This window comes from Callorhinus ursinus, unplaced genomic scaffold (genome assembly GCF_003265705.2).
Source record: "Callorhinus ursinus isolate GAN/ISIS: 27379988/994484 unplaced genomic scaffold, GSC_fseal_2.0 scaffold4, whole genome shotgun sequence".
Classification (NCBI taxonomy): Eukaryota; Metazoa; Chordata; class Mammalia; order Carnivora; family Otariidae; genus Callorhinus; species Callorhinus ursinus.
In genome coordinates this window covers 82,333,015-82,356,524 of record NW_027397066.1, presented here as the reverse complement: position 1 = coordinate 82,356,524, position 23,510 = coordinate 82,333,015, and the positions used below count along the sequence as shown (strand labels likewise).

Here is a 23,510-nt window from a genome sequence, read left to right as displayed (position 1 = left end):
GTGTGACTTTGGGCAAATCACTTCATCTCCCTGGGCTTCAGTTTCCACTTTGTAAAATGCAAATATTTACAATGCAATAATTGAATGAATTAATATTTGTAAAACACTTAGAACAGTGCCCAACACATGGGATCCCAAAAGGGTTTGAAAAGAAAATCCTATTCAATATTTTAATGTCCATATTTTGAAATGCTTACCTTCATATTCTCAGAAAGCATAACACAGTTACATATTATAAAGCTTTTCAGTGTTTTCAGGTCATATTTTTCAAATTGTGAATTTAAGGTAAGATGACTTTTCTATGTTAGGGGAAGAGTAAGAACATCCTAAACCTTTAGAATGCTGAGAAAAAATTTCATTGATTTCATTGATAATGATGCCGTTAACAAGTAAGATGAACTTAACTCACTTAAAACCTGTTGGTTACCTGGTGTAATAAAAAGGGAAAAGGACTTTTGAGTCCTACTTGGTTTATGTCTTAGTTCCAAGCCATAGTATCTCTCATGTTTAAAGCACAAGATTAAAAATATTTCAGAATAAGATGATTAACACAGTGCCTCATTCATTCTTTTTATATTGTATACAACTTTCTGGAAATTAATAACTATTTATATTCAACTAACAAAAAATATATCCTTCTTTAACATATAATTCTACAAAGTTATGTAAAGTAAATAAATCTCCATTCACAGTTATCAGTGAGTTAGAAGATTCTGTTACCCAAGGTTAGTCACATTGATGGTGCAAAGTGAAAGAAATTTGAGGTAAAACTTTTTTTTTTTTTTTTGCATTGCTTTAAGAGTACACCGAGATTGGGGCACCTTGGGTAGCTTAGTCAGTGAAATGTCTGCCTTTGGCTCAAGTCATGATCTCAGGGTCCTGGAATGGAGCCCTGCATCAGTGGAGATTCGGCTTATCTCTCTCCCTCTGTCCCCATGCCCCACTTGTGCGCTTACTCTCTCTCTCTCAAATAAATAAATAAAATCTTAAAAAAAAAAAATAGTACACCAAGGTCAGAAAGGTAAGGTCTTATGAGAACAGAGAACTTCCCTTTTGATATTTTGCCCATTAAGTAGACAGGGAATACCATTATAGGTGAAAATACATTCTAACTATGACAAAATCTGGACTGAAAAGAACCTTGAGAAGAATCCAAAATGTTAATGCTAGAACAGACTTCAGGGATCGTATCAGCATATTCCCCTCCCAAAACAGAGAATGGTACCAACCATACTCCTAGCATTTATTGTCCCCACCTCTTATATGCCACTTACTTATAGAAGAAACCACTTTTTCTCTGATAATGAAAACCTAGAGTAGACTGTGCTTCTTTTTCTGAGTGTCAGGATGCTCAGAGTCAATTCTTACAGGAACACCAGAAACTGTATTAATGTTTGGTATTAATTCTTAGAAGGAACCTGTTTACTTCATCCATTTGCATTGGTTCTGATTTCCTATTTCTATTGTATTCATCTTATGGTATATGTCATTGCTTCAGCTACTCGGATCCTTTTTATTAAGAGTGAGCTCATAAGTAAAATTTAATGGGCAATAACAGAGGCTCTCTTTGTTTGACCCCTGACATATTGTTTTGTCTTATTCTTTATTTCTTGTTTCACATCTATCCACTTTGGGCTGTGCTTCTCACCTCCCCGGCAAGGATATAAGCTCCTTAAATGCAATAACTATCTTTTGTATTCCACTCTATTTCTTTCAGTATCTCCTGTTGAACCGGAGTAGGTGTTCACTTTTTTCTTATTGTAGAATGAATGAAAATATTAATGTTACAATGATCTTAAACCTGTACCAGTCCAAATATGAAGATACAAAAGGTGTGCCCATTAATTCATTTCATCTTTAACAGTAGTCACTTCTGCCAAAAAGTTTGTTTATCCATAGAGCAAAGATTTACAGACCCTACTTCCAGACACTGTTCTAACATTTGGGAAACATCAGTGAGGAAAATATTATCCTTGTCCTCAAGGGTCTTAGTTAGAAGGTGGTCAGTGTGATGAGAAAGAAAGAATGCACAGCAGTGTAGGAAGAAGGGCTTAGGAGGGGAAGAAAGGTGGCGACCAGTTTGCAGGATTGGAAAAGGTGGTCAAGGTAAGCTTTCCTAAAAAGATTTGAGTAAGTACGAGGAAGTGAGCAAACCAATCTGTGAAAGAAGAGCACTCAGGCTTGAGGAGAGACCCCATGTGTTTCAGTGCCCGCACTGAGTAAGCAGGGCAGGAGATTTGCCAGGCAGATTGCCTAGGCTTTGGAGGGTTATCGCAAGGACTTTGGCTTTTTCCATAAGTGGAATGGGGAAATATTGTGTGTCTTGAGCAAAGCAGTGACATGATCTGAGTCATATTTTATAAATATAAATCTGAGAGCTAAGGAGAGCCTGTCAGATGAAGCAAAAATACTTTGGAAATTTTCCAGGAGAGAGATGATATTAGCTTGGACCAGGGTAGTCACAGGGTAGGTTGCATGAAATCTCTATATATTTCGGAGGTGAAGCCAATAGATATTCCTGCTGATCCTGCATGTGGGGTAGGATGTAAAAGATGAGGCAAAATAGCTATGAGGTCTTTGGCCTAAAAGATTGGAAGGAATGATTGCCAGATGGAAAACATGCCGATAAAGCAGAAGTTCAAGTCTGGACATGTTGAATGTAAGATGTTTATTATTTGCTGAGTAAGTATGTGGCTTTATGCATCTGGAGTTTAAGAATGAGATCTGGGCTGGAAATATAAATTCGGGGATCATTGAGATTGATGTTGTATTTAAGCCTTGAAATTGAATGAGATCATCAAAGAAATTAGTGTAGTTAGAGATGAAGACAAAATAGTAAGCCTCAGGACCCTCTAAGATTGTGAGTCAGAGAAAGAAAGGGGAACCAGCCAGAGACCAAGAAGAATAAGCCATAAGCTGTGCTCCTACTGGTAGCCATGTGAAGAAAAGGCGTTAAGGAAGAGTGAATGATTTATTGTGTCAAATGCTGAAAAGTCATTTTTAAAAATGAGACATGAATCCATCAAATTGCAATTAAACACAAGTCCCAGTGATGGGAAAAATCTTTCAATTCAATTGAGTTTAGCCCCTCAGGTACTTAACTTTAAGTGTCCAAATATTAGAAAGAAGTGTAGGCAACATACAAGAAATAAAAATAGAATATATAGTTTTATTTTCTTTTTCATATAGAATGTCTTATTCTCTACTGCCAATCACACTTTTCTCCCATTAATATCTATGTATCTTATATACCCTCTTCTAAGAGGGCAACAGGGACTCCTCTAGCCTGAGTATCTCCTCAGACGAGTTTCTGGCTCCAAGAATAAACCTGTTTTCATATCTTTGTTAGGCTCAGTCATTGGCTGGGGGAAGCCTGGGGGAGGCATGGCATCAGCAAGAACACAATGATGAATTTCAGAAAGCAGGTGAGAAAGCTTGGTCAGTTACACTGCCGTAGTTGGAGTTTCCTGGCTTGCAAACTGGGTTTAAATTATGACACAACAGGGGAGCCTGGATGGCTTAGTTGGTTAAACGTCTGCTTTCAGCTCAGGTCATGATCCCGGGTTCCTGGGATCAAGCCCCATGTTGGGCTCCTTGTTCACGGGGAAGCCTGCTTCTGCCTCTCCCTCTGCTGCTCCCCCTGCTTGTGCTCTCTCTCTCTCTCTCTCTCTGACAAATAAATAAATAAATAAAATCTTTAAAAAAATGACACAACATATCTGCAATTAAATAATCACTATAATCACCAAAAGTCAGGGTCCCACAGTAAATCTATGTCATGTAAGAGTGCTATATACTCCAGTTATTCCAATTCCTGGTTAGAGAAAAGGAGCATCCAAAAACACGGAGGTGTCAGAATAGTCTATTGCATTTATTTTTACGTTAAGAATTTTTGGAAAAAAATGGGACAAGTTGACTTTAGTTGAAAAGTACAACTCTTTAGAGGCCTAATCACAATATAATAAAAAGATTATAAAATAATATAATAATAAAATATTATAAAATAATGTAATATAAATATATTAGTATCAAGTACCTTTCTAAGCCATTTAAATTTAATTTTATCCATTTGACTTTACAACACTATGATACAGAACTATTAAAATCACCACTTGTACATGTGGAAACTCAAGCACAAAGAGGTTAAGTGACTTGCCCAGCATTTTATAGGAAACAAGTTCTATAGTCTGATTTGAACCCGCTTACTCTGACTTCAGAATCATGCTCTTAACTACTCCACTATACTTCTCCTGTACCTCCTCTGCCAATGCTGTTTTAGTAGTAATGTAGCATAATAGAGTCTCAACAAAATCCACAGAGATCAGCTCTGAACACATCATGGATCCTTCTGTCTTCGTCACAGAAAGAATTCCATTAGGGCCACAATTTATGAATTAAGCCAAGAATAATAATTTCACTGATATGAGCATACTAATAGGGTTTCTCAAATTGTGAGTTAATTTCCAAAAGTGGGTCATGACCAATATTGGAAAAATTAAATAAAAGATAATAGAAAACAAAATACCAGAAGGCATCACACATAATAGAGGTAAAGTGTGTGAGTGTGTGTGCGTGCGTGTGTGTGTGTGTGTGTGTGTGTGTGTAGGTGTGACAGATTCAGAAATGATTTTTTAGGGGCGCCAGGGTGGCTCAGTTGGTTAAGCGACTGCCTTCAGCTCAGGTCATGATCCTGGAGTCCTGGGATGGAGTCCCGCATCGGGCTCCCTGCTCGGCAGGGTATCTGCTTCTCCCTCTGACCCTCTTCCCTCTCGTGCTCTCTCTCTCTCTCATTCTCTCTCTCAAATAAATAAATAAAATCTTTAAAAAAATGATTTTTTTAAAATATTTATTTATTTGAGAGAGAGAGAGAATAAGAGCATGAGTGGGGGAACGGCAAAGAGAGAGGGAGAGAGAATCTGAAGCAGACTCACTGCTGAGCGCTGAGCCCAACTCGGGGCTTGATCCCACGACCCATAAGATCACAATCTGAGCCGAAATCAAGAGTCAGATGCTCAACCAACTGAGCCACCCAGGCACCCCCAGAAATGACTTATTAATTGAAGGTTGCAGTTAAAAGAAAAACAAAACTTTTAAAGGCTTTGTCCAAGGAGCCAATAAATTCTTCTTTCAAGAAGGGTTAACTCTATTGCCAACCCCCATGGATCATTAGTAATAACAGTTGGCACTGGACAATCAACATGTGTTAAGTAGGAAAGTTTGGAGTTCTATCTAAACCACATATGTTATATTCAGAATTGTAACCACTTAGCTTTTCTATGAGACGGTAGTAAGATCGGATATGGAGTCTTTAAAATTAACCCTTGGGAAATCCCAGGTAATTTAATCAGCCATCTTGTTCTCTACCAACACAATCAAAAGAGCAATGTTCTCACTAAAACACTTGATGCAGGAAAAAGCAGCTGAAAGTACCAAGGTTTCAGCTAGTTCCCACTCTTTCATTTAATATTTCTTTTTTTTGCCCGTTTAGTGCACTAGGCTGACATTTTTCTTTGTTCTTATGGGCATCCCACAGATTTCTTGCATGGCAAGAACGGTACAGACTCTAAACGTTATTCTTCCCCCACAGATGTCAAAAAGGCATGATCATGCACTGCGTGCTGGGCTGTGGGTGGCAGAGGGAAAGATCCAAGGCAATCATAGGCAATATCAATTTCTCTGATGCAATTATATACATCCTCAATACTCCGCAGGGGGCCATAAGTATGAAAGATGCCTCTTGCTTCAGCCAAGCAGCTAGCTCCATTTCACTGCACACCCACTACAGGTAGAACTCCATGTGGAGTTACGGCCTTCACACCGCAGGAACTTAAACTTCAGCGGTGAGACAAGGCAAACAGGTGTGATCAAAGGAGATCACTTTAAAATACATCCTTTGAAAAATAATTCTTTTTCAAAATCATTCTAAATACAAACGGTGTTTTGTCCCAAATTCACAAGAACAAATACTCCAAGCTTATAAAGCATTTACATATTGGTATTTCCTTGCAACTTGTTGAGATTAGTGGATGTTGAATAATGCATTTTTATTTATGACTTTTGTTTCAGGCCTTCTGGTGGAAGATGGCAGATGTTGACTTAAGTAAACTAATAATAATAAAAAATAATAATCATAATAACTTAAAATTAACAATTTCTTTGGAAGAAGAGCATGAAACAGTGGTGGAAATGCAGTTATTATAGAGAAGGCACATACATGTAAACAACGACTGAGGTTTAAGGGTGAAAATGAAGGAATCTTCCTTGATATCTTCCCCAGTCCTTTTAACCAAAACCTCAGTTGCAATCTTTTCTAAGAAACAGGGTAAAATCTGAAGTCCTGCGCATTTATATCTATTTTAAGTTGTGTGTTGGAAAAAAAAATATCTCTATCCCCCGAAGTTGTAATATCTGAAATGTGACTACTGCTGTTGAATAGATTTGCGTCCCACAAGAATGTCATGCAGCGGGTGATACAGACTGCAGCCTAGGATAAGAGACCGTAACTTCAGCTTTCTTGGCCAGTATTTCAAGATGTGATACTGATTACCCAGGTTTTGTGATTCCAAATTTAATCATCTCTACCGGAGAAATAAAGGAACTTATGATTTAGTGTACGATTGTGTGTATCCTATGATTCCACAATAAACAGTTTCACAGGTCCTCAGAAATGCAAACTATTAAAATCTGCAAAGAGATTCAGTAAGAATTAACACCCTCGTCTGATTGGATTTGTGATTTCCCTACAGTTAACCCTCTACATCCAGAGGCGTCACCTTCTAACCCCAGTACGTTACCCTCAATCTCAGTAACAACGCCAGGAAACAGCTCCCAGTTTCAAGGTATGACTTCTGTGTGCATGAATGGACATGTGCTTTTCTTGACCCCTTCTCACCAAGAAACCCTACAAATCTTTTTTTTTTAACAGCTTTATCGAGCTATAATTGAAATACAAAACAAAACTGCACATCTGTGGTAAAATAGGGACACAAGGAAACTTTGAAAGTGATAGATATGTCTATTGCCTTGATTGTGGTGATAGTTTCACAGGTATAGGCGTTTGTCCAAATTCATCAAACTGTATACATTAACTCCCTACCAGTCTTGATTTACAAAACAGAGTTCTCTCAGAATGAGAGAGCTTTTTTTCCACTTGAAGCATCATACCTAGAGATCACAAAGGCTTGCTTAAATGGGGGTGGGGGAGAAGATTGTGAGGATTGGCACACATTAACCAAAGGTGACTTACTATTTTTCTTTCTTAAAATAATAGGTACTGAGGATGCAAAAAATGCAAGCTCTTCTTCAGCCAGCCCCTCTTACTCCAGTGAGTAACAGATGTATCTTCATTCGTGGCAACAAATACGCAAAATGTTTGAATGTGCCTGATAACAGAGAGGATTTGATTATTGACAGCCTTTTATCAACTTTACTAAACCTGCGGTTTCATTATAACCCTACCTAATTATCGTCTGCTTTGAGAATTTCCTGCTATTGCATCTGATTTTAACGGGCACACCTTTGGGATTTTTTTCTTACCCTAATCCTAAGCAACTACCACCAAGGGTCAGGGTGAATTGATAAGACTAGTCCCAGATAAGCCAAAGAGCATGCAGAGAGCTCCGTAAAAATGAATTGTTCACCTACACAGAACTTTACCTTATGTTAAAAATGGCCTTTAAAGAAATACTCCATTTTAGCAAAAACATGTATATATCATGTAACATATATGTGTGTTCTAGGTCTGAATAGAAAAAACTCCACTCATTTTCCTAGAAATGAAGAATAAGGTGAATGTATATGAAGTCAATGATAAAAGATTATCTCGGTTTAGGTAAAGCCATTCCATTCAACAAGTCAACATTGCATTTATTGACCGGTTAATTCATGGCATCTTCATTTTGGGAGGCATTCATCATCTCGCTCAAGGTCTAATATGAAACAAATATTTAACTATAACTTTGGAAGTATAAACCATCCTATAGAAAATTGGATAAATACGAGGTGGACATATGCAAGCAGATGAGAAGACAGCGCTAAATAATAACTACGGCCCCCACATCGCCGGTCGTACGGCCCTGACAGCTTCGTCTTTTCATCACTGTTGCTTTCACCTGGGCAGTGATTGTCACAAAAGAAGACAGATGTTAAAACCAAACCAAAACAGCAAGACCCTCCTCTGAATAAAAACTCACCCCGATTTACTGTCACAACTCCACTCCTTTAAATGTATGTGCACGAACACACATACGTCTTTCTTGAACCGTGTGCTCATTTTTAAGAAATCGTATCCACTCTGATATCCATTTATGTCCACTTATGCTATTTTATACCTTTTCTAGTTTTAAGATATTATTATGGAAAGATAAGCCATAAGTGTACAGGCAGAGAGCTCCTTAAAAACGAATTATTCACCTTCACAGAACTTTATGTTAAAAATGGCCTTGAAAGAAATGCTCCATTTTAGCAAAAACATGTATATCATATACCATATACCATATGTGTGTATTCTACGACTGAATAGAAAAAATCCATTCATTTCCTTAGAAGTTGAGAATTTCTGAGTTTTTTAGGAAGCCAATATCACGACTAGAGCAGTTCCAGTATGGGATAGATGATAGACAGGTAGATATTCCAGTAACCTTTTATGAAGTAGTAAGGGGTATAATGTGTGAATGTGGGTCAGACCATAGTCTAGAGGACAACTTCTGATTCTCCAGTCTTCCATCTCCCCACTTTTCCAGTCTCTAAGAAGGTGAGAAAATCGGCTCCCTTACATTTGGAACTTTATTTCAAAAGGCTGCAAGACTGACATCAAGTGGATACGTCAGAAATGACAACTAGAGTAAAACCTCTGAATCAGATAAATCTTTGCTGAAAATATAGTCTGTTTAATGGAGTGATGTTTGAAGAAGGGAGGATGCATGCGTGCCTTTGCTCTGTAAACTCTTTACAGTTAAAGTCAATAGCCACTCTAATTGACAATGTCTTCAATACTTTTTAGGTATTATTTTGCCAGTGGTGATTGCTTTGATTGTAGTGACACTTTCTGCATTTGTTCTTGTGGGTTTGTATCGAATGTGCTGGAAGACAGACCCAGGTAGGTAACAGGGTTTTGTTTCATTTTGTTTTCTGAAAGGTGAACATATGTTCAATCTAAACTTGAATTTAAACTCAAGGGGAAAGGAGGATTACAGAAAGAAATAAAATGCCCTATTGCTTGATCACAGAAATAGAGGAGAAGGGGCAAAGAAACCCACTGAATGCTGATGAATGTAAGGGGTGAGGATTACCTGCTAGTGGCAGATACTATCAAATATGGACAGATTCTTTTTAATGAAATAACCCCCGTTCTGTGAGTGGTCAGGGGACTATGGTATAACGGAGGCATAAAACGACACACCTTAACTGCAGTGAAGAATTTTTCCATTTCCATGTGACAGAGAATAGAGGTAAGCGTTGCTAAGAATTTAGTTGAGGGGCCCACAATCTCAGGAAGAGCATTCTATGACTTCGACCCTCCTGGGAGGTACAGCTTCCTTCCAAGGAAGGTGTCTTCCGTGGCTGTGTGTTCCGCTAATTGATTCAGCTCCTCAGGATTGAACAGGATTGCGATTTTTGGTGGGCTTTTAGCTTGACCGTTCTTTCTTATCCTCCTTAATCTCTCCAGTGGCGTTTAAAGTCTTTCCTCTTTTCTTTAAAATAGCACTGCTGCTCTCAACTATAGAGAACAAACTGAGAGATGCTGGAGGGGGGATGGGTGAAATGGGTGACAGGGATAAAGGAGGGCATGCTTGTGATGAGCATCAGATGATGTATGGAAGTGATGACTCTCTAAATTCTACTCCTGAAACTAAAATTAATTAATTATTTAACTTAATTAATTAATCGCACTGCTCTCTTTTACACCCTCACTCTGTTTTTCTTTTTTTTTTCTTTTTGCGGTTTCATCTTCTCCCTCCTCTTAAGTATTTATGGTTTCCATAATGGCATTATATTTTTATTCTTTTTTAAATTTTTTTTTATTTTAAAATAGACTGAGATTTACAGAAAAGTGACAAGGCTAGTTAGAGAGTTCCCATACACCACCCTGTTTCCCTTATTATTAATATCTTAGAGTAGTATTGCTCTATCTGTCACAATTAATTAACCATATGGATGCGTTGTTATTAGTTAAATCCCTACCTTATTCAGATTTCCTAAAGTCTTCATCCAGTCTTTTTTCCATCCCAGATACTTGAGCTCCTCTCGGACCACCTTCAGTTTCCGTAGCTCGGCATTCCCCTCCCTTGTCTTAAACATTGACCTATCTTTCTATTCCAGACCTGAGCCCTGGTTGTGTACCGTAGTGTCACGGCCCCATGCCTTCATCGGTGCTATTCCCTCGCCTAGAACACCTTGCTCACCACTTAACTTTTATAACATACCCAATCTCCAATCTATCCATGAAAGATCTAGCTCGCACAGCAACTGAGAGTATCTCTCTATAACACACCATCTCCTTAAGAAGAATAGAGTTTTTTCTTCTAATTGCACAGAATTTTGTGATATTATTCATCACATGATCGTAGAGTTACTTCTCTATGTGCCCGCTGTCCCCGCAAGATGGGTCTTTGTTCTATTGGGGTTGCTATCACCAAAAATTCCACGGGCAGGGTGGCTTCAACGACAAACATTTCTCATGGTTCTGGAGGCTGAGAAGTCCAATCAAGGCGGCCTCACATCTGATGTCGGACGAGGGCACTCTCCCTGCTTCCTACACAGCCACGCTCTCACCGTGTCTTCACGTGGCAAAGGGGACAGGAGAGCTCCCTGAGGTCCCTTTTATAAGGGCATGAATCCCATTCGTGAGGATTCCACTCTCATGACTTAATGACCTTCCAAATGTTCCATCTCCTAATATCATCCTATTGGGCATTAAGATTTAACAGATGAATTTTAGGAGGACAGAAACAGTCCCTAACATCAGGCAAGCCCTCCAACTCACAAACCACATAGTGTTCGCATTGCATTGTGCATAATATATAGCAGAACCTTACTAGATGCTTGTCAAAATAAATTTTTAATTTCCAATAAAATAGAACCTTCCCTTTCCTCACTTCAATTCTAAATATTTCACTAACAAGAATACCACCTAAGTCTCATATCCTATTAAGAAGTAAAAATTGATTATTTTTATCTTTATTTTTTATATATTTATTTATTTATTTGAGAGAGAGAGAGAGAGAGCATGAGCGGGAGGGGCAGAGGGAGAGAGAATCTCAAGGAGACTCTGCGTGTGCGTGGAGCCTGTCATAGGGCTCGTTCTCACGACCCTAAGGTCACGACTTGAGCCTAAATCAAGAGTCGGATGCTTAACAGACTGCACCACCCAGATGCCCCAAAATTGATTAATTTTAGAAGATATGCAAGCCACACTCTTCTTTACCCCATGAACAGTGCGCCCCCAGGATACTAAGGGATGCTGTTCCTATGGCCAATCCCTGACCATGCACGGCACAAAGTTCAGGGCAGGAGCGTGACAGTACAAGGCAAAGTTACACAAAAAACCAGTAGTGTTCATTTTAGCTCTTATTGGAAAATAAGCAGAAAACAAATAAATGCCTTTCCCTTTGGGAGTTAGTGAATAAACTACTTAATAATGTCTGAAATATGTTTCCTTAGTCAATTTCCAGAGGGGAAATAGCAATTTTATAAATCAGTTTAATTTATCTAAGTTTCTAAACCACCAGTACTATCTTTTATGGGAAATCGACCATTCCAAGGTGAAGCCTGTGGGTGTTGAGTATGTAGGATAGGTTAAAAAAAATTAATGAGCTAAATCCATTTTTAAAAATATCCTGTACTGAAAGACTGCTTTGCATAAGAAGATTTGCAAATAAGTTATTTGAAAAGTTGACATTTTCTATTAAAGAAGATGAATTGGATGAATTCGATCATTCAGGGAAAAATATATAAAATCCCTACTGCTATGGAGAGTTATTGTGGAGGCATATAATACTTTATAACAAAGTTCAGCAATTATACAATTAGCCAAATCTATGTGGCTATTGTTAACTTTGCTTTCCAAGCAGAATTTTACAGAATTGTTATTAAATTAGCACCATTAGACACCCACAGTTAATCTCTCTTCAAGTATGTGGGTGAGACTTCATCAAGTTCAGAAAACTTGTAAACCCTCTCTGCTTTGTGGAAGACAACATGAATCAGAGATTTTGGTATGAAATTAAGCTTATCTAGATAATGTTGACCGTGGTCTGAGCTTTAACCCAAGGAAGAACAGCATATATGCAGAAGATTGTCTGTTGGCATGCGTCTATTTGCTAATGAACCCGTATTGCAGTATTCTAAGGAAAAATATTAAAACAGGCACGCAAAAAAGTATCAACTCATTCTGAAACAGGGTTATGAGCATCACGAGTGATATCATACATAACACTTAAAATAAGAATAAAAAATGCTGCTAAAATCCTACTGATGTTGGGAAGACAAAGTTAGATCGAGTTGGTGAGCAACATATGGCGCCATGAGTTAAGTCCTAGGGATTAAGAGTCATGATGGCTTATCTTTGCCAAGGTGACGGAAATAGAAGTAGCCAAAATATTAGTGGAAATCAAACTCTTTATAAAACAACGATGATCACCGCCCGGTAATTATATTTCAAGGGCACATCCCAATGACAAGGGCTACATTAAAGGTGAAAGGCAATCCAAGAGACAAAAGTTGAGTAGCAATGGAAGAAAAACCACAGCAAAATTGGGAACAAAACAGGGGGACCCCAAGCAATTACATTAGTTTGCCTGATGTGCCACAGATTAATGATGCAAGGTTTGACCACCAACATATCCTCCCTAAGGTCCAAGGGTTTGTGCAAAATGAAACATTCTGAATTCTCACTCTACACCCCAAATGTCTTCTACCAGACCCTGGTGGAGCAGCCCAGCAAAACGAACAAAACGTTAGTTACAGTTAGTAGCCTCAGTGACATTTTGCAGAGCACTTTTGGGAGGCCGAATCAGTGGGCTCCAAATGCAATTAGAAATAATGTCTACATTGTTGTTCACCACAAATACAGTGATTTGTGTCTCCAGAAAGAGCAGTGTATAAAGGAGAGCCAAAAATTCAATTCTCTGGTATAAAAAGGTAATTCGATACTTTGAGGAAAATTTTTTTCAGAGATGCTGAAATAAACTGAGACATTTTGTGGTGTCTGTGGGATGTGTGATAATGGATAGTAGTTTCACATAGTGATATGAAACTATAAGATTAAAATTAGTCCAGAACTAAATGCAGCAGAGTTGGCCTACTTAGGACTATCCCATGAGTGTATCAGTCATACCTGAGGAATAATAGGAACCATATCTGATAAAAAGGTCAGTGGGGCTGCAGGGGAGCTAAAAAAGTTACAAAATGGGTTTATAAACATCTCTGCACAGAAAGTAGCAGGGGTCTTGGGGTTGTTTTGTTTGTTTGTTTTTATAACCAAGCTTCTCATAGCTTTAATAACTGTTCTCTCCTCCCCTAGGCACACCGGAAAATGGAAATGACCAGTAAGTAGCCTCATCATTTTTTTTCCAGAAGCTCTGACCCCCATTTATATAGGGGAAAAAATTTAATCTTCTACTTACACTTTTTTGGGTTTATTTTTTTAAAGAATTTGTGTAAAAAGCACAAGAAGCAGGGTTTGGCTGTTTGTCAGTACTCTCTGAATCAACAGAGAAATTCCAACAACTAAAAAGAAAGATTATTCTTAAGCTTGGATAAGGTAGTAAAATGGGAAATCAAAAGGTGAAATGCAGGGGTGCCTGGGTGGCTCAGTCAGTTAAGCATCCAACTCTTGACTTCAGCTCAGGTCATGGTGTCAGGGTTGAGAGATAAGCCCTGTGGGCTCCACGCTCAACAGGGAGTCTGCTTGGGATTCTCTCTCCCCCTCTCCCTCTGCCCCTACCCTTGCTTGTGCTCTCTCTCTCTTTCTCTAAAATAAATAAATAAAAATAAAGATGAAATGCAAAGACAGAAGAACGAATATAAATGACTATAAGGAAAAATCTCATAGAAAACATATCTAGAGTTTTAAAACAGTTTTCCCAGTGAAATTTTCAGTATGTTTATCACAGTTAGGGAATAATCTTGCCTGCATCTTGAGACAGCTCTAAGGTGGCTTTATCTTAGCAGCAGATGGTTATTCTATTTCAACCTTATTAAAACAAAAAAACAGTTGTTACCAATCCAGCCAGCTGTTACAATCAAGGTTCTATAAAGAAACACTTGTTTTCATGTCAAAAACAAGTTTTGTAGTTAAGATTTCTTTGTTGACCCGAATTTGCAGCCTGCCTTTATGTAGCTGTTTTTTGTATGTTCATCAAATAGTGGACTTTAAAAATAATATCCTTAGGTCATCTATCCTTCTTTGTTAGAAATAGTGTCTCTTGAGATGTCCAGGGAAAGTAATCTGGGTTTGAAACTGTTTAGAATCTGAGAAAGGATAGGTGGGAATTCCTGGTTCGAATGGACAGCTCAGACACTTTACTGCAGTATCTAGGCCCTCATGAAAAGGGATATCCCCAGAACTCAACATTAGCCCGGAAGGCTTGGAAACATCCCTCTGTCTTCCCTTTCGTAATTCAGGACTGGAGACCTGTGCGATATGAACCTTGTGAGCAGTGTTTCACATGACCCATTTTTGTGTTTGATTTATCTATCATTGCTTAACAGTGTGACAGGGATTTATTGGCTGGATTCTAGAAGTAGAAAGTGCTATGGAAGTATATACATATCTGCATGTAAAGAGACACAGGTTTTGCCATAGACACACATAAAAATATATATATGCTTGCGTATCTTCTGTTTATTTCATGTGTAATTTCTTTCACAGACAGACAATGCTAATTACGGTGGTATTGACTTATGTTTTCTGTTCCAAACAGACCTCAGTCCGATAAAGAGAGTGTGAAGCTTCTCACTGTTAAGACAATTTCTCACGAGTCTGGTAAGCTCCCAGATTGTGGATTAGCTGAAAATGGTTATTTCAAATTCTAACTTGGATTTTGTCCAGGTGAAACACAACCAAAAAGCATAATTTCTTTAGAAATAGATAATTAGTAACTCCCCCACAATGCAAAATTCTCCTATACGGAAAAGATGAGTCCTAGAAATATTGTTTTTGGTAAGATCATTGGACTATTGTATTTCTAGAGGTTGCTTTTTATAATATGAATATGTTCCAAAGAAGGGGTGGTAACTCAAGACATGTTCTACTCTGTGGTAGTAGCAGAAAGAACACTAAATGTACTACATGGTTTTTATTATTGCTGTTGCTTTGTTTCATTTTTGGTAATGGCTATCTATAGTCAACTGGAACCAGGATTCATCAGGTAAAATGCAAATCCTACTTTGTATCATTTCATATAATTTTAATTGAGCTTCCCAATGAGGAGAAAACACAATCTCCCGTTGATAAAATTTACATTTCTTTTTTCCAATTTCTTATGTTTTTAAATTGGATTTGAAATGTATAAGTTTTTCAAAACATAGGTGTGATTTGTATGAATTATATCTGCATCAGGAGTAATGAAAAATGAGATGCTAAGCAGCTTTTAAAAATGAAAAAGCACAGATTTTTTCTTGTTTTGAGTAGACCAAAGTTTCTTTAAAACCTCAATATTACAAAACAGATACATATTCGCTCTACAAAACAATCCATGTGGATCTAATTTAAATACCAAGTTACATGAATACATTTACCATATTCAGCCCCCCATTTTACCTATACAAAATAGTCACAGAATACAGACAGTATGTCAGGTGAGAGCTCTTGAATAATAAGCTCCACTGTGCATATGTAGCAAAAAACACTTTTGTCAAACAAAAAGCAATCAATATTGTCCCAATTCAAGAGCAAGCTATCAAAGGCTGAATGTGGTCCCAACTTCAGGTGGGAAATTCTAACGAGAACAAACTACAACATGCAGGCAGAAGCCTTGACAACTGAGGGTACCCAGAATCTGCAGAGATGTGCCCAGGCCCCTCATGAGAGTCATTTTCCCTTATGAAGAGACGTTCTTCATTCTTGTATCTCTTCTTCTCTTTGATGCACACATTCCCTTTATTCCCACACAGTTCTCTTGGCGGTAACTATCTGAATGGGCAAAGGAGTAAAACTCATTCATTAGGATAATTGTAAACCACTCACAGGATTCCCCCGATTATTCATCAGTCTTGACTAAATTGTCAAGCCTATTTTACAGGGTCAGGGAAGAGCAGCCTACATGTGAACTAGTCTTAAATAAGGATCCTGAATATGACCATACTATTTGCCAAGAAAAGTTCTCAGAATCTGCCTGTGGCTTGCAAGTCAGCGTCACAATAATTTCATGCATTCTCCTTACTCTGGTGGGGATTTAACAAAACACTCTGCAGCCCCCAGGCTCTCTGAGCTATGGGAGCCCCTGCCTCCGTGTATGAGCCCCTGGTTATCCTTGTGAGGAGAGGCCTGGGATTAAGACCACCTGCCCTACTCCCCATGTCTACCAGGGAAATGACAACTGACACCTGATTTGACACTCGGGGGTGGGAAATTTCCAGAGAACCTTGCTTCCTGGTTGCAAATTTAATATCTGAGTCTTCTTTAAGGCCCAGGGAAAATTCTACATAAACTGGTTTCTCCCACTCCCGTAGTCACTGGGGTAACAAGTGAAGTAGACTATGGGGGATAGTTAAGAAGACCCTTAATTCTCCAAGATTCCTTTTCATCATAAGTACATTTTCAGGTCACAGGGCTAAGGAGGAAATACCATCAGGAAAATAATAAAATCTATTCTCTGTTCTTTTTATTTCTACCAACCTCAACTTAGGAATCATACCTCTTTTAATGAGATAATCTCTCAATGGTCAACCTAGCTGATCACTATGGAAGATATTTGGTGATAGGGCAAAACTGAAATTGCTCATTCAGAGTAGTTTTCAATAGCTTAGAATTAATAATCTAAAACATAATGATCTCCAAATGTTGTTTATACTACAATTTTTACTAAAGTCTGTCTCCTGAAACTCTCATCAACAAATCTCTCTCACTTCCTTTTAAATGTATTCAAATTTGCTTTTTTAAATAAAACTGTGCTACTACACTCAACAGAAGTTACATTGTTACAATTATTTTACCTAAACATATTTTGCACAACCATGACATTTTTCCTAAAATATAACGAGAATAAAATCTGAAATGAGTAAGTTTGATATAAAAACACAGGCTTAGCTCAATTTTCCACTATCTCCTCTATAAAAATTTTTAGCAATACAGAAAAGAATTTGATAGAACAAATATCAGACTACCCATCACTCAGAATTGATGATTGTTACATTTTATGTTACTTGCTTATGGCCTAAGAAATGCAGTGTTAATGTGCCTAAGTGGTAACAAAATGAAATTTGAGATTCAGTGGCCATAAGAACTGATTGGATTGGTCAGTATTTTAATTTATAAGCTCTGGTATTGTATCTCAGAATAAATTGTGCCATTTTGGAGGTCAATAAATCATGTTTCCAAGGAAACAGAGCTCTGCAGCAATCCACCTTCAGGGGAAATGCCAGTGGATGCTAAAGTGTCTGGGTTTCCAGAAGCCTCCAAGAGCCATGGTTATTGTTCTGATCATTTTCTCCTAATAAGACAGTTCCTTACTCCAAAGTTTCCTCTGATTAGGCCATGGTATTTATCCATGCACATTCCTTGCTTTCTTCATGTATGTTCTCTCTCAAGTGGGTTCTTCTGCTGAAAATGTAACCCATAAATGTTTAAAATTTGATCATTTAAATTAGGAGTTTTCTTTAATGTAAAGGAAAAAGGTTGTTGGAGTACAATAGGAATCTGCTTTCAGAAACAAATAAGCACCAAACATGGTAGATCGAGGAGTCCTTTATGAGAACATACAAGATCCCACTCAACTTTAGTAAGAAATCTTGCTCAGTTGAACATCACCATGATTGACTGAAAAACATATATGTGACAATGTTGCATTTTAAACACGATTCCCACTTAACGCACATCTCAGAAAGTGAATATACGTTGCCTTATTTTTAATATCAAAGACTATAAGAATTATGAAGAAAAATTGCTTAAATTAATTAAATAATACATAACTTCACAGAAGAAACAAAGCATAGTATCTTTGAATTTAGTTTTAAAGCACTACTTGATTTTGAACCATTTGGAAGAAGAAAAAGCAGATCTGAATTCATTATAATATTCCTCTGCTTAGAAAACTGGTAAGTTTGTATTACCTAAGATGAAGTTCAAACACTTTAGCATGTCTACAAAGGCCTTTTCCCTTGTTCAGTCTGTGAACCACTTACTAACTCATATTCTCCAGACATCATGCATCTCTGACCCCTGTCTTCCTTGCTGAACTCAAGCTCTTTTGAAGGAGGAGATGGTGCCTTTGTCCCTTTTGTCTCTCCTTCCCCTCCACCACTTCACCATTATGGTAATTATACATTATTAGTATATTATTAGTATGCCAATACTAATTAGTATGTTATGGTAATTATTAAGTGTAAAGTCACTTTTTTGCTTATTTATTTTCACAAATAACAAAAGAAATGTGCAGTGTGAAGATGAACAAAAAGATCAAAAGATTTAGAAAGTTATACGCAGATCAGCCTCTGTCTTCTCAGCCCTTCAATGTTTGGCCATTCCCTACATTTCCACCAAAGCTTCCCTGACTGTCTTCGGTCTTCGGTGTGCATGGTCTTTCCCTTTTCTGAACTTATTTTTTCATTTGGCAAATCAACATGTATCCCTGTCCTGTAATATCTCTTCATAGCTTGTACTGCCATTTTAATATTAGACCACACTATGCATAATAAAGAATAGGGAAAACTAGAGAATAAAAAAGAATTAAAAATTACTCATGAAATCCAACACAATGCGATCACTATTGGCATTGGTGTATTTCTTTCCAGTTGTTTTTTTCTAGGTATGAGTTTCATTTGCTTTTAATATAGGCGTCATTATTATAACTTATTGGATTCATATTGTGATTGAATCTTTCTCATATTTTCTATTCCCAATTAGACAGCACTTGGAAGGAGATACTAAGAATCGGAATGATTTTCGTATGATTTGCTTTAGAGGACTCTGACAAACAGTAGGGGTTCAATAAGTGTCTATTTTTTTCACTTCTCATTCCTATACTTCATAGCCGTGGATTCCAGGAAGTGCTGTGCTTTCTGCAAAATAATGATAGTGAGCAAAAAGTTGTTCTGGAAGGCGGCTGGGAGGACTGTCACTCTGTGCCCGGCATCTCTCAGAGCACAGTGCTAAGGGGTTCTTTAGGGCGTCCCAGATTTGTTCTCCTCATTGGTCTCTGGCACTATTTATTATCACCCATGATAGTGCTGGTGACAGGTGACATCAACAGAGTTCCCAGAAACAGGTTTCTAAATGACAGATAAAAGCTGGAGCAAAACAGTGACATTTATTCTCAAAGCCAGAAACTTTGCCCCATACTGCCTTAGGATAATATGACTGATGTTGATATTTGAATCTACCTGAAAGACACAGGTAGTGTGCAATGTGTTGATCATGGATTCAGGGGCTTATAAAAACACTTGGGATCTTCAGCTTCCCATCAGCCTAGGGCAATATTTGTATTGGCTGATGGAATAACATATTATTTTGAGTAATATCCCTTGTGCTGCTCTGTATATCACCAAAAGGTTCATGTTGGCCTCTAAATTCACTTTCACAAAGCGCTCACTCAATTATTTAAACGGAGGAACTTAGAATGGCTTCCTGATAAAATGGCAGTTTAAACATATAGTTTTGCTTAGGTTCTGGGAAAAAGCAAAAATCTATACCTCATTCCCTAGGGTGCCTCTCTTGTTAACACACACACACACACACACACACACACACACACACACACACACACCCCACTCTCAGGGAGTTAGTTAGCATTGCTCCTTTAGGGTGAAAACAGATGATGGTGGAAAAAAGCTCATAAATCTTGCTGAACAATTTCCAAGCAATACCAAGAGACAAGTTGTGGCTCTAATGACGTTCTTGCAGGGAAATTGGACTTCCCTGGAAAAATAAAAAACAAGCCAAGAAACTTTATTTTCATCCTTATTTACTCTCTGAGCTTATAGATCAAAACGTATCTTCTGTTTGTAGGTGAGCACTCTGCACAAGGAAAATCTAAGAACTGACAGCTTGATGAATCCTCCCCACACCTGGGCAATAAATATGTAAGTTTTTTTTTAAATTTCATTCACTGAGATGCTCATTAGTATCTGCTTTGTTAGAGTGCTGCAGCTTAGATTATTTCAACAGACTTTTATAAGCTGAAAAGTTTGTCAGGGAAGCCATCATTGTCTATTTGTCTAAAAACAAACTCTAAGAAGACTTGCCAGAGAAATGCGTATGTTGGGGGCTGTAGAAGATTCTTCCAGTTGCCTTGCCCACCTCAGAAATGACACAGTTTTTACTCTGCCTATTGGTAATGTTTTCATATAAATGCAGTTTGCCTTTACCTCGGTCAGTATATACACACTAACCGTGGTGGCTAGACAGGGTTCTATTGCTAACGGAGGACCCAGAATGACAATGCTTGCAAATTTTCAGTTCACTGCAGGAAAAAGATATGATACAGCAGCTGCACTGAAGTAAGGATGTGCATCACAGCCAAAGGCTGGTTCAGGGCAAGGGGTTCCGAGAAGGCGGGTAGCAGGGCCATCTGTCTTCCCTCTGTAAAGACTATACCAGGATATACTTTCTCTGTGGATGCAGGAACCGTGGAGTGTACACACAGCACCTCAAACAAGGTGATCCAAAAAGGTAGTCTCAGCTGGGGTTTCTTATACCCAGCGGGTCACAGGGCCATAATGTTGCTGTATAACTAGCTGAGGGACCGAGGCGGCCAGTGTCTCTATGAGAACAGATGCAAATGAACAATCTCATTACAGCAATTGTGAATCAATAAATAATTGAAATCTCCCCAAACTATGGTTACGAGCAACACTGTTATTCTGCATGTCCTCTGCTTTGACCAGGAGTCAGTGCAATGCAGATATATTTTTTTTTTTTATTTCAGTAAAACAGCTCAAGCCAGGATCTTGCGTTGTGGAATTAACCCTCTCGGTTTAGCATGGGATTGTCTTTTGCTTTCCTAGAATTGGGTAAGGAGGTCTTCTTCTGATTTTAATGTAGTTTTCTCAAGAAGCATTGATTAAGTGCCCTCACAATTAGTGTTTGATGCTTTTTAGAACCTGCAGAAGAATTTACCCTTTGGCAACTAAGAGTAAAAAAAAAAAAAAAAGCAAAAAACCAAATCAATATGTATGTGCCCAGAATTGACCTGACCACACTGGTAGGCACTCTGGGTAGTATCCAGAGGGAGGATATTGTTTTGTCCACTCCCTATGCCTACTACCCAACCACTAATACAGTGTTGTTACAGATGCGTAGAGAGTGCTTGTTGAGTAAATGATGCCCGCCATGCTTCTCTGGCCAGTAGCAGGAGATGGAGATGGAGATGGAGCAGTGGCATCCAGACGTGAGCACCAGGATCACAATCCTATCCCTTTCTAGCCATCAGGGGTGGATTAGAATGAGAGGAATCTGAGAGTCTGCCTATCCTTTTGCTATGGACACTTTTAGATGCAAAGTTGGAGAAGTTGAGAAATTTAACAAGTTTGTTGAGACAGGTGGTCCAAACCTACCTAGGACATGGAAAGCTTTCTTGCATACCCGCTATAGTTTCTCGGCAACCTTGTGGCTAGTCAAAAGATGCTTTCTAAATTATCAAAATGCTTAACTCTTAGTGACTAATCATCCAGTTTGGAGGAAGACAAAGTCTTCTTTTCAGTCAGAAAGAAAAAATATACAGAGATCATTACTGTCCAGTTCCCATTCCTTTCCATTTTTTGTACTTTAAAAAATATGCCTAGCCTTTAATTTCATGTCTTTTAATTTGCACAAATAAGTAGTTTTTGTTGCTCTTCTGTGTAATTTTGGAATTACGTAACAATGTACTTTTTTCAGTATATTTCCCTTGGCAATCATTATACTTTGAAAGTAGTAAGCAATGAGTAGACTTTCTAGGTTATTAATGAGAAATCAGATATCAACTCAGAGATTCAGAATAAATAGGAATATAGTCATCAGAACTAGAAGATTTGGGAAGAGAAGTTGAGAAGTCTGGATCTGTATGCAACAGCGAACACTAATATGGAAAGTTCACAGTGTTAAAAATTTTCATCTCAAAATCCAATTCCAGAATAGTTTAATGCCTGGTGCTTCATATATTGATCCTCTATTTTGTGCAGAGCATTATATTTAATGTGATTTGGTAGGGCAGACAAGACTTCCAAAATACTTATAATCTATGATCCTTGCCCTCTGCAAAGCCTTGCCTAGTGGAAACATGAAATCACATATAAGAAATAAGATAATAGGGCGCCTGGGTGGCTCAGTTGGTTAAGCGACTGCCTTCGGCTCAGGTCATGATCCTGCAGTCCCTGGATCGAGTCCCACATCGGGCTCCCTGCTGAGCAGGGAGGCTGCTTCTCCCTCTGACCCTCTTCCCTCTCGTGCTCTCTCTCTCTCATTCTCTCTCTCTCGAATAAATAAATAAAATCTTTAAAAAAAAAGAAATAAGATAATAATTAGAGAAAAAAATTAAAAGTTATGTAAACATGATTGGTACTGATGCATCAATTCAAACAGATTCTAAAATCTCTGAGACTTTTATACCAACAAGAGGAAGATTGATAAGGGTTTCAAAAAATATTATCCTTTCACTGCAGATGCATTGCTCCATTTAGGGATCATAATTTTTAAGAATAAGAAAAGGATTATTTTAGCTTAAACTTTCCCTGTATAATTCACCTTGGTCCCAACTATTAGCTGGTATCACCTTCAAAATAGCTATTAATGCGAAAATAATTCATGTTAAGTTTTGAAGGCCACCAGAATCAAAGATTAGAAATATATTAGTGATATGCATTTCTATATATATTTGTGCTCATTTATCATGTAAATGTGCTGTTATTTTCTTCTGAGATTAATTCTCTTATGACAAGGGGTGGTAAGGATAACATGGCTAAAGGAATTGATTTGCTGTCACAAAGACAGACTTTCTATGCTAAAGTGTGGAGCAGGCAAAGTACATTTTTTTTATTGATGCCAATAAATGAACAAATTGGTCCATAATGAGTGTGGAGGTGGGGACATTAGCTAATAATGTCTATATGGGAAAAGATGCATAAAGAACTAAGTACAAAAAAAAAGAAAGAGTAAAAGAAAAATATGTATGTTTTATTAAGTAACTGATTAAAAATTTTTTTAAATGTAAACAATGTAAGGAAATTCAGTGGAAAAGATAGGAATTCTATTATGTCATGACTTAAAATGTCCAAATATAAAAAAATTATCATAAAGAAAATTATGAAACAAAAAACAAATTGAGAAAATGTTTGGCATAAATATGAGACCACTTAACTAATATCTTAAATAT

At 37.8% G+C, this 23,510-nt stretch overlaps 1 protein-coding gene across 3 annotated transcripts in view; it reads left to right on the top strand.

The window, feature by feature from the left end:
• The window catches only part of EMCN (endomucin), a 95,665-nt gene that overhangs the window by 66,942 nt on the left and 5,213 nt on the right, over positions 1-23,510 (top strand). The window contains exons 6-12 of one of the 3 annotated variants that reach the window (XM_073892026.1): positions 6,747-6,839; positions 7,271-7,324; positions 9,002-9,097; positions 13,523-13,547; positions 14,925-14,986; positions 15,348-15,371; positions 20,168-20,241. In XM_073892026.1, coding sequence (XP_073748127.1) covers positions 6,747-6,839; positions 7,271-7,324; positions 9,002-9,097; positions 13,523-13,547; positions 14,925-14,986; positions 15,348-15,371; positions 20,168-20,202 — 389 coding nt within the window. In that variant the 3' untranslated portion in view covers positions 20,203-20,241. Of the gene's footprint in view, positions 1-6,746; positions 6,840-7,270; positions 7,325-9,001; positions 9,098-13,522; positions 13,548-14,924; positions 14,987-15,347; positions 15,372-19,066; positions 19,129-20,167; positions 20,242-23,510 lie in introns of those variants that run through there. The other 2 variants (XM_073892025.1, XM_025873555.2) reach the window with 2 other exon arrangements.